This window comes from Rattus rattus, chromosome 1, assembly GCF_011064425.1.
Source record: "Rattus rattus isolate New Zealand chromosome 1, Rrattus_CSIRO_v1, whole genome shotgun sequence".
NCBI lineage: Eukaryota > Metazoa > Chordata > Mammalia > Rodentia > Muridae > Rattus > Rattus rattus.
The window spans coordinates 51,411,985-51,426,996 of NC_046154.1; the positions used below are offsets into that span (position 1 = coordinate 51,411,985).

General features: G+C 39.0%; 1 protein-coding gene across 10 annotated transcripts in view; it reads right to left on the bottom strand.

Annotated features, from left to right (window-relative positions):
• Positions 1-3,162: 3,162 nt before the first annotated feature.
• Mier1 (MIER1 transcriptional regulator) overlaps positions 3,163-15,012 on the bottom strand; it is a 52,339-nt gene continuing 40,489 nt past the window's right edge. For 9 of the 10 annotated variants that reach the window (XM_032901388.1, XM_032901379.1, XM_032901371.1 and 6 more), the window contains 3 exons: positions 13,187-13,314; positions 9,165-9,304; positions 3,163-6,420 (listed from right to left, as the gene is read on the bottom strand). In XM_032901388.1, the coding sequence (XP_032757279.1) occupies positions 6,092-6,420; positions 9,165-9,304; positions 13,187-13,314 (597 nt within the window). In that variant the 3' untranslated portion in view covers positions 3,163-6,091. Of the gene's footprint in view, positions 6,421-9,164; positions 9,305-10,391; positions 10,671-13,186; positions 13,315-15,012 lie in introns of those variants that run through there. The other variant, XM_032901397.1, reaches the window with a different exon arrangement.

Below are 15,012 nucleotides of genomic sequence, written 5' to 3' on the forward strand. Positions count from 1 at the left end.
TTTTAGGTAAGATTATAAACCTATCCTTATCTGGTGCTCTCTAGGGACAAGAGAATTCCTCTATGATGGCACATGTGCTCACAGCCTTGTGACATCAGTCACTGGATACACCACCCTTATTGTACCTGGAGTAGGCTTAGGGTTCTGCATATCACAAGATCACCCAAGTGTCCAGATCAAGAGACATTTTGAAACATGGCCAAATTTAGTTGGAAAAAAATGGTGTTATGACACAGCTCTTTGGAATAGAATTCTAAATAAAATATGACTATTCCCTGGTATGAATGGAAATAAAGTATGAGGTTGTTGAAGAGTGGTTCTCTGGGAGGGCTGTTGCAAATGATGTTGGTTTCGCTTTCCTTGTCTGCTCCATCAGCTGCTTGCTGGGCACATTGGCATGGATACCAGCTGGCACACTCAGAAGGATTTCCGAAGGTTCTAGGTGGACGAGTCACTCTTCAACAACAAACCCGGTGTCTCAGGACACGGACACTACCATGAGAGTGCTACTTGTATTCAAGCCACAAATGCATCCAGACCTTCTATGGAGTCCATGTGACATGGGCTATCACCTGTTAGGTTTCTCCTCACCACACCTCCACGCAGGCTATGGCAGTTAAAATGTTTAGACATGGGAGCACACGAGTGCTCTGACCTTAACTGGAATGCCACTGAGGAAAGGTTTTCAAAATATATTTTCATAAAACCAGTGTCACCTTCCCACTCCCAGGCAATTCTGATCAAACTAAACTGTTTCATGTGCTCAGTACTCGTGAATCATTAGAAACTGCACACAGCCCAAGCATAGTTACACCTTTCCAAAAATGCCAACAGCCATCCTTTAACACCAAAAGGAAATGTAGGCAGTGGGATGGATACCACACTGCAAACATTAAACCTCCCAATTCAGGAGGTTGGAAATTTCAAAATATAAGCCAGACAAGTGAATTCCCATCACCCACAATGTATTTGTTCAGAGTACTAATGACAGGCAACGTTTTAAAAGGGCTCATGCTCAGAATAACTGGCATCTCATGTCACCTGGCCAAAGCCCAGTTGGGCACAAGATACTGTCAAGTCTCTATAAAAAGTTCATCTGCTTTCTAAAAGAGGAACACAAATCCCTTATCCCGGAGTTGCCAGAACCTGACAAACTACCTTTCAGAACATGGTGAGTCAATTCAGCCCAACGATGCTAGCAATGATGAGAACAACTGTTTAACCACCAGGCTAAACCTCCACTAGGCCACACCTCTCCTCAGGCTTAGGCAACAAGACATGCTGTGCACACTGCCCACCCGACAGACTGAACTAGAGAGCTGTCCAGTCCAACAGGCTCTACAGTAGGTATTAAAAGTGAATGGCATTTGTTGATCATGTCTAACATCTTAAAGTAAAAATAAATCTTATTTAGCTAAAATTCTATTGTTTTCCCAACAGTGCCTCTGTTCCCATACAAAATGCTTTTTTGACTCCCACATTTGTCTATTTGAAGACATGCAGAGTCTCTTATGTGCCTGGCACAAGAGACCAAACATTTGCTGGATTATAGGATATATGGATACAAAAACTTTACCGGTTCAATTTTATGTGTATGGATGTTTCACCCACACATATGTCTATCCACCATGTACATGCAGTGCTCAAGGAAGTCAGAAGATGTTGCCAGATTCCTTGATACGGGAGTAACAGATGATGGTGAGTGACCACTCAGGTGCTGAGGATCAAATCTGGGTCCTCTGGAGAAACAGCCAGAGCTGCTAACAGTTAAGCCATCTCTGCAATCTCAACCACTGACATTTAAACGAAGAAATTTTCAGTCAGTTTAGCTGGAGGAAAACTGGAGTATGGCTCTAGTTTACATAACTTCAGTGTTCTGCACCGACAGTGTGCACACATAGTGTGTATATACAGAAAAGTTTTGGCTTGATGATGGTTGCCAGCACTTGGGAAGGATACAGAAACAGGCAGATCTCTATGAACTCGAGGTCAGCTTGCTCTACAGAGCGAGTCCCAGGACTGCCAAGCTTACACAGAGCAGCTGTCTTAAAAACACCCCCCCCCAAAAAAAAACCTAATATAAAAGTAGTGTCCCCTTTAGCCCAAGCAGGCTGCAAACTTACTGTGTAGGCAGGCAACGACCTTGAACTTTGATCTGATCCCCTGCTTCTACCTCCCAGGTGCTAGGACTACAGATATGGCTTAATAGCCTTTGAATCTGTTCAAATTATTCTATTTAAAACAGAATTTAAATACATCTTTGTACATATCTTAAATATGTCACTTTTCATGTTCTAGCATAGGAAGATATCAATTCAGATAATAAAATACATCAGTAGGCTAACTTGGGTGGATGGTCTTGTATGAGTCCTAAAAATTCCAAGTAACCAGAATTACAAGACTTAAAGATAATATATCAGTAGAAAAAAAAAATCAAGATTAAAATCCGAAAAGTCATTCTTTCAATGGGCTGGGTATTTTGATGCCATTTTGATGCTATGGATGACACTGGGAAAGCCTGTCAAGACTGGTACTGGGGATTGTCAGACACACTGCAATTGTTGCTTATGAAAATGAACCAATATTCAGGTATTTCAAGTACCACTATGGGTTACCTACCAATAGAACAAAAAATGTTGTGACAAGTTTTATTTGCAAAATAAGTGGTGTGAACTTCACTGAAAAAGAAAACTAGTAATTTTTAATTATATAGTTCAGAGATATGGTGGTATACACTTTAACTCTATCACTTAAAACAGAAGATCAAAGCCAGTTGGACTACATGTCTAGGCGTACCAGATGCACACCTTTAATCCCACCATTTGGGAGGCATAGACAGATCTCTTGAGTTTGTGGCCAGCCTGGTCTATGTAGTGAGCTCCAGTTCAGTCAGAGCTACATTAACAGAGAGTCCAAATGAACAAAACAAAAACCCCCAACCCAAACCTCCCTGTCTATTAAAAAGTTTAAGAAAAGACAGACAGAAAACAATCCAATGTTGGGTAACTAAACCAGGAACCACTGAAAAAACTTCATTGCGCTGTCCACGGGCATGGAGGCACAGGGAGAGTACAGCCTGCACTGTGTGCTCCGAGCAGCATGGAGTTTAAGCACTGAAACTAAAACACAGTGAACAACTAGACATCACACACATCACATGAGTATGCTTACAAAAATATTTTAATGAGCATATCAGAATGGCAGAAGGAAATGGGAGAAAGGACATATTTTACAGTGCAAAATTATTATGCAGAAATTTAAAAACATCTAATTCATAATTTTGAATGCCTACTTAAATTACTTCAAATACCTTTTAAAGCTCAAGAGATCTGTGTTGAACTGAGTTACAGATTGTGAACCTTAGTGAGAATACATCATAAATACATCATCATTGTATGTTCCAAATGAAAATGACAGTGCTTGGCTAGGACCTAATAACTACCAACAGAGCCATTTCTATCTGAGACAGCATTTCAGGTATCAGGCTGGCCTCAACTCACCAGGTAATGAGGATGGCCTTGAACTTCTGATTCTCCTGCCTCCACCTCCAAGTGCTTAGGATGACAGGCATGCACCACTATACCCAGTTTCTGTGGTACTGGGGATGGAACCCATTTTGCATGCATGTTGGGTAAGCATTCCAGCAACTGAGCTACATCCCTACTCATGAATGCTTATTTTCTCATCTCAGTTACTTAAGTGTTCAACAGTTAGGAAATACACCAAATCTTAAGCAGATTACTCATGATATTGTCAAACTGTTTAAAAGTGCAATGACTTAAGTTTCAGTGGCTGCATTTTTGAACAAAGGGTGAAATACCCATACAAACACAGAATATAGTTGGGAAAAGCTGAGCCTTGTGTATTAGAGGAATGTTTCATTATGCATACTTTAAAAAGAAAAGATTTATGAACACTTATACACCTGGCACATTTGCCAACATGCCTGAGAATTTCCTTAAAACGTTCCTGTTACAACAGTTTCGAGAAGTCCAAGAACGTGTCGAGCAGAGGCATCCTTTAAAAGGCGGACTGACATCTTCCATAGTGTAATGATTAAAAAGCATAGCATCACTTAAAGATCACCTGTGATAAGGAGCTAGGATGGCCTGGACTCATATAATAAAACCTGCTTTAGAAAATAGACTGTTGCTGGGTGTGGTGGGAAACACCTCCAATCTCAGCATTAGAGGGCTGAGGTAGAAGGATTGTTAAGTTCCAGGCCAGCCTGGGCTACATAGTGAGACTCTGTGGGGGTGGGCAGGGAGACAGAAGCTATAACCATCTGCTAAAGGTACTTGACCTACTGCCATTCTGGATAAATTAACGTTTTCAATAAAACAAACTAAACCCTCTCGTGCTTCTCAGCACTCCCATATGAAACCAACTCACTGGACTATGCCTGCAGAAACAGTAAATGCATATCATTATGATGTGTTGTCAAGGTGGCTTCTAATACTGATGTGGGGAAAGGAAAGTTTGTACCCATTGTGAAGGGAAGCAGTCTGGACAAATACAAGAATACTATGAGGGAGAGGCCTGGGCGATCATTCTCAGTGCAAACCTTAACCCACCCTGCATCAGACAACTGAGCCAGTAAAAGGACACAGATCTGTCTTTGAAAGCAGTGGCTCTTGAACTGATGGCTGAGATCAAACTGAAAGCAGCATTTGGGGATGTGCCTGTGTGAGAAAAGGTAGTTAATCATCATTCACTAAAAAACAGTCCAGAGATAGATTGGTCTATCAGCTGTATAAAACTACATTTTGTAAGAAGAATTTTGCACTAACAATAAAATGGCATCCATTCTTACAAGGCTAGTGCGATAACCCTTTTTAAAGTCACACAGAACAATGGTTATTTTGTATGTGTTTCATTTTGGAAAAAGTATCAAATGTGACAAACTGGATTACAACTGGAAAGATCTGAAAATTCTTAAAACCACTATTTTCTCATAAAAATGAATATTGCTACCTGTCAACAGTTACTCCTTGGATGTGGCAATATTGCAACATCACGTGGCCTTCCCTTTCTGTTGACTTAACAGAAACAATGAGAAATCTTGTAGGGCACATGAGAGTAACTGAACAGAATTCTATTCAGCACGATACATCTACACACTTAAGCTGACAGTAAGTCTTTGTTTTGTTTCACAATTAATTTATAAAATTATAGCAAATGCAAACAAGCTTGTAATCTGAGTATCATGCTGAAATTTAGAAGTCCCAAATTATGTCAGTAAGTAGAAGTTTGAAAATAACATAATTTTTTATGAATGCTTTTACCACCTGGATAAGAAACATGACTTGGTTAACTACACACACACTTAAAAATTCATTAGAAAAATCTTAGCAAAATAAAATGAAAGCTGACAGACTCAGAATATCAGTTCCTCTCATAAAAGTTTACCAACTGTACAAGTTAAGAAAATTATACAAGCTTTTTGTATTAAGAAAGGACAGCTCAGTCAAGACATATGTACTGTAAAAATCTTTCAAAGGCTACAAAGAATCTGGAAAAATACAGAATGTATTTCTTAAGCCCAGATAAGAATATGGAAAGACATCATTGATGTCAACAATTTTACAAATACAAACCTGACTTGGTTTATTTTTAAACTTCTACATATAAAAATCATGCTAGCATAACCTTCAGGATTCATGAGGGTTTCCTTAATGACGATGTTCAATTTGTATGGAGAGAAAAATGTCTGTTGTAAAGACATTTCTAGATAATAAAAAAAATTGGTGTTGAGCAGAAACAAACTTTTTTCTTCCTCATAAAGAATAAGGAAAGATTACCTTTTAGTCAAATATGACTTGTTTCTCAAAGGAGAAGGTGCAGTTAAGTCTTTGGGTCATTCAAATTTACCAATGTTTTTATATCCTTAAAGAGGGCTTCAAAATTTGAAGTAAAAGAACTTGCAAAAAGTAGAATTATGAATCCCATTTCTTAAAGTTAGGACTTAATTCCAATTTCAAGAGTTAACAACTGCTTCAAGGAAATCAGCTTTCTAAAGGTCACCCCCCCAACCCTGAAAATTGTAGTCAAACCAGACTTTACTGCAAAGAAAGTAAAATAGGCCTAAGAGTTAGTCATTTGTGTTTTCATGTTCCTCAAACTTCCCATGTGAGACTGCTTCCTGGAAAAACTCAGACGAACCCGGACTTTCTTTCCCACTGCTGTTTATCCGCCGCCTTTTGGCAGGTCTCTCATTCTTTTCATCAAACTCATTTTCATTTCTTGCAGTCATATGGGCAAGTTTTGGGTCAGTGGCAAGGTTATTTTCTTCGTAACCATTAGTGTCCACATCTGTAAGAAGTGGTTTCTTATTTCCACCTGTTGGTCCATTAACATGTAAGCCTTCAACTTTTACTTCTTCTTTGTTTAGTATTTCTCCTGGTCCATTAGATGATACACCTACACTCGGAGAAAGATAAATGAAACTTAATACAAAGGGTTAAAATTGTCAACTATTTTAAAATAGCTGCTACAATATATCCATTTCCAGCAAGAAACAAGGAAAGCATCAACTTTGAGTGCACCCACCCGTGGCATGAACCATGGTTCAACTGCTTACCAACAGACATAGCAAGGTCTCCGTAGGCTATACACTGCAGCTTCCTTACACACCAGAAGACTCAAAGCAAGTGCACGTTACATAGCTGATGTGAAGCTCCACTAAAACAATGGATTTTAACTTGACTTATATTAAAAGAGTAAAAGGGGCCACAGCAATGGCTCAGTGGCTAAGAACACCTAATGCAGCTAGAAGTCCTCCATATGGAGGCTTATAGACACCTATAACTCTTAATTCCACATGGTGGCTCACAACCACATATAACCCTAATATAACCACCTATAACCCTAGTCTCAGGGGATCTAACACCTTTTCCCAGCCTCCTCAGGTCTCATGCACACATATAGTATACATACATACTACATAATACATACATGGCACCCATACACATAAAATTTGAAAATATAAATATTAAAAGAAGTATCCTAAGTACTACTATGTAAGAATATACTGACACTGTTCCCACAGGAGGTGGGATCTGAGGCTGAGGCCATTCTGGATTGTATGTAGCAAGAACCTATCTATCTACAATAGGTATAAAAAGTAAAATTATTCTAGTAATTTTTCTAATGTAGCAGAAAGAGAATATCAGAGCTGACTTCGACACTAGAGATAATCAAATCATTCATTCATTTATATAAGCATTCTATTTGCATATATGTCTGCAAGACAGAAGAGAATCAGATCCCATTATTAGGTTGTAAGCCACCATGTGGTTTTTGGGGAATTGAACTGAGGACCTCTGGAAGGGCAACTAGTGCTGTTAACCACTGAGCCATCTCTCCAGACCAATATAATTAAATCTAAAGTGCGTGACAAATATTCAACATAAAGGACGAGTCTCAAAGATTATATTTTGGTCAAAGAAAATACTCAATTATTCTCAATTTACTATGTATCCAAATCTTGAATGCACACAGGAACTAAGTATCATATAATACTGAGGAAATAATTCTGTGGTAGCTAGTCTAAAAAACTACATTAAACTGATTAAAGACAAAGAACTGTAGTACTATTTTGGTGCATTAATTAAGAAGGAAATAAAGCTAAAATATTAAGTATGTAAAAAAAATTAAGCTACAAAGTTCTACCCTTTCTTTAAAAAACCTGAAAATTTAGATTATATTCACCTAATCTCTTCTGAGGTAAATAGCATTTCCTGGTCATTTATGAAAATTATCTTACTCTAACAGTGTTTTCTCTATCAAATAGATGAAAGAGGAAAGGATTTCCTTGGTGTTAAGATGTTAAAACAAAAGTACCAGGAGTCTGAACTCCCTGAGTATCCACCTCAGTTCTGGGTTCCAGTCGCACTGCGTCTTACAGCTATAAACAAGGGTGCACTGACTGTCGGACAACAGTCTAACAAGCAGCTCTGACCTGCATGGCCACTGAGACCCACATTCTGCATGTCCGGCTTGTTCTTTGTCTTGGGAGGGGAATTTTTGGGAGGAACCGTGACAGAGTTTCATGTGTAGCTCTGGCCTGCCTGGAACTCACGATGTAGACCAGGCTGTGCTCTCAGAGAGATCTCTTGTTTGGCTTGTTTTTAGAGAGAGAGGTATAGAAAAGGACCATGAAATGCACTATGTAATGAATATACCACCATAGAGAGAGTTTGGGGGGTCAAAGCTTTGGGGCTTTTCTTCTATCTTCTCCATGGTTCTCCCCAGTTTTAGTCTTTAACTCCAGTTTCCTTCTTATGATGATGCTGCACAATCAGGCTTGCTATTTTCTGTTCAATAATATTCTTACTTGAGACAATTAAAAGTAGAAATCAAAACGATTCTGAGAACAGCCCTTACAGACCGTCCTTCACATACTCTGAATGAAGAATACTGTTTTTATTGGTTTGTGTGAGTGTGTGTGTATGGGTAATGTGTGTGTGTTGTGTGGTATGTGGTGTGTATGTGTTGTGTGGCATGTGGTGTGTATGTGTGTGTGGTATGTTTATATATGTGTATGCATGTTTATGTGTGGTGTGCAACAAGTGTGCATGTGAGAAAGAGAATAAAGGTTTCTGCAGAACACCCACGGCCAAGCTAGCAGCTGCTTTACATGTGTTCACTGTTCAGGTTACTATGCAAAGTCAAATATTCAAAAATTCACAGGGGTTGGGGATTTAGCTCAGTGGTAGAGCTCTTGCCTAGCAAGCACAAGGCCCTGGGTTCGGTCCCCAGCTCTGAAAAATAGAAAAGAAAAAATTAACTTATTACCTACATTTTGTCTTTATGATTAAAGCGCATGCTACGATTTCTCAAAGTAATAGAGAAAGAAGCATGTTTCCAATGTAAAATGTGTGGATAATATGTCTTAGAGTTAAAAGCCGTACTCAACCCTAGGCATTATCCCACTCAGATGGGATCAGAGGAGAGGTGAGTTAATATGAGTTTCCCTGTAGCTTGTTTCATGAGTTTCATTTTAGGATGTCATTAAGAATTCGTTCCAATGATTCCATGGTGTCACTAGATGTGTCCTGTTTTATATTATTTACATCCTCAGCCTCTAGTTTACAGTACACTTCCTTGAGCCATTCAAAGTGTCCTTCACTGTGAAGAAACAAGTGTGTTTCCATGCTGCTCACCATTCTGATTGCTATTGCTGAGAGTGCCGTCTTCTTTCTCCGACTGGCTGGTACTACTGTTTGAGGCGGTGGGAGGAGGGGATGGTGCTCGGCTAGAAGCAGCACTTTCACTTTCATCCAAAAGACGATCCATGTAATCCCTGAAGTTAAATAACACAACAATTATTTCCTTAGAGAAAATGCTGAAAGTTAAAATTAGTTTAAGTTAAATTTACATGCCTCTGTTAACAAATACATCCTGATTGCCACTTTCGTCAGGTCAATGCCTTCCAGGATCTCAACACTTACTTCCGGCTAAACATTTATAGGACTATGCATGAAGGTGAGAAGCTAAGGAACACATAAGTCCATAGCAAGTTTCAAGACTTTAAGATGTGTGGAAAAGGGCTCAAAATGGCCCAAATGAAACTGGAGTGTGTGTAAATTCAGAGGTAAGGATGAGGGCACTGGGAGTACAAGATGACTTCTGAACAGAAGCAGACTGAGTTTTCAGATTCCTAGAGGCAACCTTGAAAGTGCAACTGGGGCCTAAAACAGAGAAGTCACCCCTGCCTAGCCAGCATATAGATCAGTGTGATCTGTACAGTGATGGGCCTAGTCCTGGGCTGATGTATAACTTCATTACTATCTCAGTTGAGTGTCACACTGTGCTGGGGTGAGAAAGCCTGTCTGAAGGAGATAAACCCTTGTGTCCTATCTACACACAAGGTTATCGTATTGAACACGGAGGTGGCAGACTATGGCCTGTGGATTGGTTGCCATTTCTGTACAGTCCAACTAAAACCCAGTCATACACTTGTTACCCTTTATAGCTCCCTAGACAAGCTAGCAAGCTTTGGGTGCCTAGGAAAGACCCTGTCTACTGTAGGCAGTTCCTGAAAAGCAACACCAGAAGTTGCCCTCTGGCCTCAATACACACATATGTGTGCACACACGGGACAAACATGTATCACAGAAACATTATGTCCAGGAACTAATAAACATAACGTTCTGATACTGTAAATGAAATGGCGCTCAGGATCTTCCAGCTCTCTGCTGTACACTGTCATTAAAAAAGAGCTGCAAAGTCAATCTGAAGCACACAGAAAGAGAAATAGGTAAGATGTCTATCTCAGGAACTTCAGAAGCTAAAGCAAAAAGAATAGATAAATACACAGACAGAGTTATCGGAAACAAAGCCTAGTGGGAGTAAACACTGGAGAGTTAAAAAAAAATTCAAAAGAAAGCTAGATAAAAAGACATCAAAATTATATTCAAATTCTGAATATGACAATGATACTGTGAGAGATAGCCATTATCATCTTTATTTTTATCAATGAAATCCCAAATGCTTAGGAAGAAAGTCGGGTCCAACAATTGAGGAGTTAAAAGCGCTGGAGTTCAGGTAACTGGAGTTTTAAGTATTATTCGGAATAGCAAGCTCTCCAATGTGAATGTGGCTCTCAATCCCTCCCCTGTAGTGGAGCTCTCAGAGGCTGTGGGCAGCAAGGGCAAATGCGCTTCATTCTGGGGAACAAGGGAAAGTAGCAGAACAGAAAAACTTAACAAGGACTTTAAAGATAATGCATCTAGTCTAATGTGAACCTAAAACAAGGGAAAAAAAGAATCACAAGTTTTACTTTAAGGTAGTGGTTCTCAATGTGTGGGTCACCCCCGCCCCCAGGGGGTCACCTAAGACATTAGAAAACACAGATATTTACAATTCATATTAGTAGCAAAATTACAACAAAAATACTAATATGAGGTAGCAACAAAAATAATAATATAATTGAGGAACTGTATTAAAGGGAACATGTATTAAATGTTATAGCATTAGGACTGTTGAGAACCACTGTTTATGGCATTAAACATGTATTATATAACCACCTAAGATAGAACTATTAGCAGAAATGCAAGCAAGCCAAAAATATTTCTCACAGAAAATCTTAATTTCTCAAAACATGCACAATAAAGCAAAGCCTGGTCATTACTTCTTTTCAATGTCTATTACCTATGCCGTAAGATAACGTCTTGCTATGTAGCCCTGGCTGGTGAAAACTGTACAGCCCCAGCTAGATTTACACTCGTGGAAATCCTCCCATCTCAGCTTTCTGAATGCTGAGATTACAGGTGTGAGGTACCACACTCAGCTGGTTATGGCTTCTTACAGAAGGTACAGTACACCTGTAAAAAAATACTGTGGTTCCTTGGGGGGAAGAATTTAAGACAGATAGGCGGGCAGGCAGGCAAAGGAATAAGAAGCTCAAAGGAATAAAAGTAAATCCCACAAAACCATGGTTATTGCCTATAGGAAAAAGCAAAGATATTTGTGACTTCATCCCACTCTGACATGGGATTGTTATTAACTCAGACCTTAGAAAAAACAAAGCGTGGTTTACTTTAACCATGGTTTGTCCACCTACAAAAAAGTTAACCTAGGAGAAATTAAGATGTTCAATACTTTCATAAACTTATCAGAAACTGTGAGAGATTATCAGAGAAACAAAAATGTTTCGTATATCCCTGTCCACCCTGCTGCCCTGGACATCACAGAGCCAACTAAGCCAGGTCCTTAGTCCATTCATTCCTCTGCTAAGGCTTTCTGAAAAAGAAAACTAGATGAACCAGGAAGCAGCATGGCAAATGTGGTGTATTCTCATGCTGATGATGACAGATTCAGCACTTGTAAACATTGTTTCTGAAACAGAGAAGGGAGGGACGGAGGGAGGGACAGATACAGCTAGTCCTACATACATCTTTGTAGTACCACTGAATAATCCAGAAAAATAATACATTTAGCAAGTGGTTAAACTGTTTATAAATTAAATGATCAAATTAAATTCATTAAAGTATTTGTAAACTACTTCTCAAGCCATACTGATAAGGTTTGTGATGCTCCTTTACATGAAATTCAAGTCTAATGATCACCAACTCTGAATAACTGGAGAACAGAAGAGGTAACTCCACTGTCTTTTGACAAAGGTGGACACAGCCATTCATTCCCTCGCTGGGGAGTGGTGCAGGGTCTGCAGCAGACTAGGCAAGGATTCCAACACCGAGCTCTGCCCAGCCTCCATCTATGCTTTTCTATTTTACCTTACTTTGGGCTTTAGAGTGTCTGATCTGAGGAATGTCTGATCGGTATTCTATCTATAAATAAACACAACGAAGAAACACTATGGCCCAGGGGTTTGAAAAATATAATCAAACATATGCGACAAAGCAAATCTGTGTAAAGCAGTTGACATCTTTATTAGCGCAACTACAACATGACTGACAGCTCAAATAGGTAAGACACGTCATGCAGTGTGATTATACTACCACTGTGTCATGCCCAAGTTTGGGCTGCCTTATTATTATTACATATCGCTTCTGCAATGTCTCCTAGAAGATGCAGGAAAACTAGAAAAAGGTAAATCTCGTAAACAAGAAGATTCAATGTGACCTTTCACCCCTTTAAGAATATCTACATTCGTTTCTTGTTTTAGTTGTTTAGTTGCAAGGATCAAAATGACTGCACAAGAAACAAATTAATTTTGTTTCTTCTTTAACAGCCTTCCACTGGTTATACAGCCCAATAGTTTTAGAAAACCTTGACTTAGTCCTATTTTTACTCCTTTCTCAATGGTCAAAACTAAGTCACATGTGGTGGCACACATACATAATCCCAGCACTTGAAAGGTTGACATAATTGCTAAGAATGAGGCCAGCCCAGCCAGGACTACATAGCAAGATTTTGCCTCAAAAAGGAGAGGAGGGAGGGGGTTGGAAGAAGAAGAAGAAAATGAATGAAATCGAGTACAGTATGAATATGCTCTCCTTTTCCATTTGAAGAACACCCAATGAAAACCTGCACTCTAAACCTTGGTTTTATGCTTGTCTTAACATGCATGGCAATTTATAATTTTTTTAAGACAACAAAGTCTGCAAGCTTTACACGTCAAGAGATAATGTTTTTGAACTTACATAAACTGTACTTTGCTAGACTATAAAATTTATGATTCTTTAAAGAAAAATCCAAGAAAGCTTAGAAAAGAACTCACGTTACACCAGGATGAAGATTATATTTCTTTTTTCCAAACCTTGTTTGCTGAGCAAAGAAATCATAACGCTCAGACTTTTTCCACATGTAATAGAATGCTACACATTCACCAACTGATCTTGTTCGGACCTGTAAGAAACAAATGCTTGTTTTTAAGAATAATCTCCTTAACAGTTATTCCATGAAAAACAACTCAAGTCTGCTGGACAGTTTTATGTCAATCTGACACAAAAGCTACTGTTACTTGGGAAGAGGGACTCGACTAAGAAAATGCCTCTCTAAAACTGGCCCATAGGCAAGTCTGTAGAGAGTTTTCTTGGCTGCTGAGTTACATGGGTGGGGCCAACCAGGGCAGGTGGCTCCAAGCTGTAGAAAGCACACTAGCAGACCATGAGGAGCAAGGCTGTAACAGTGTCCTTCACTGTTATTTACTGCTTCAGTTCCTGCCTCTAATGCCTGCCCTACCTTTCTTTATGTGATGCAAAAGTATAAGCCAAAGGGGCTGGGGATTTAGCTCAGTGGTAGAGCACTTACCTAGGAAGCGCAAGGCCCTGGGTTCGGTCCCCAGCTCCGAAAACAAGAACCAAAAAAAAAAAGAGAAGGAAAGAGAGAAAATTTTGGGGCTGGGGATTTGGCCCATTGGTGGAGGGCTTGCCTAGGAAGAGCAAAGGCCTGGGTTCGGGCCCCCGCTCCGGAAAAAAAAAAAAAAAAAAAGAACCAAAAAAAAAAAAGTATAAGCCAAATAACCATGTTGTTTTTACTATAGCAACAGAAACTCTAAGATAGACTGGGAAAAAAATTTAGCTACCACTCAGTTAATATGCATGACAAATGAACATATTTTATGAAAAACTACAGCAACCGTGATAAAAACTATAATTTCTAAATCCATTAAGAAAAATAATAAATCAATAACTATATAAACTATTTAGCATTCCTTTTCCTTAATTCAAGGAGACCACTATTCTATATTTTACAATAAAACAAGTATTTCTCTACTGTAGATAGGAGTGACAAACAGACTCCAAAGAATACATACTTTTTACTCACAAACTATCTTGGGAATCTAAATTTAAATTTTCTTATAAATGATTTCCCACAAGAAGCATGAAATCAGACCTGAATCTTGAACCTTGTAGAAAATCAACTCAGAATGAATCAAAGACCTTAGTATAAAATCTGAACCTCTGAAACGGCCATAGGTAAAACACAGGCTAAACTGTTGAAAGTACAGGTACAGGTGAAGACTTTCCAAGATGCTACCACCAACATAAAAAACAAACCCAAGAAATGATAAATGGGATTGCATGCAATGAAAAGCTTCTGTCCAGCAAATAAAAACTAAGAGTAAAGAAACAACCTACAGAATAGGAGAGAACTTTCACAATCTATTTATCTGAAGTGGATTAATTATTTAGGATATATAATGAACTCTAAAAGGGCCAATGAACACCAAGTACTCAGGATTCTTAGCCTTCAGGGAAATGCACTCTAAAACTGCTTTAGGACTCCAATCTTACCCAAATCAGAATGGTTTATCACAAAAAATAAGCAACAAAATGACTGAGAACAAATGCTGAGTGGGTGTGGGAAGACACATGCCCTCTGATGTGGAAAAAGAGGACACTTACACACTTTTCTTTAAAAAAATTACTTATTTACTATATATAAATATACTGTAGCTGTTTTCAGACACACCAGAAAAGGGCATCAGATCTTATTACAGTTGGTTGTGAGCCACCATGTGGTTGCTGGGATTTGAACTCAGGACCTCTGGAAGAGCAGTCAGTGCTCTTAACCACTGAGCCATCTCTCCAGCCCAATTAC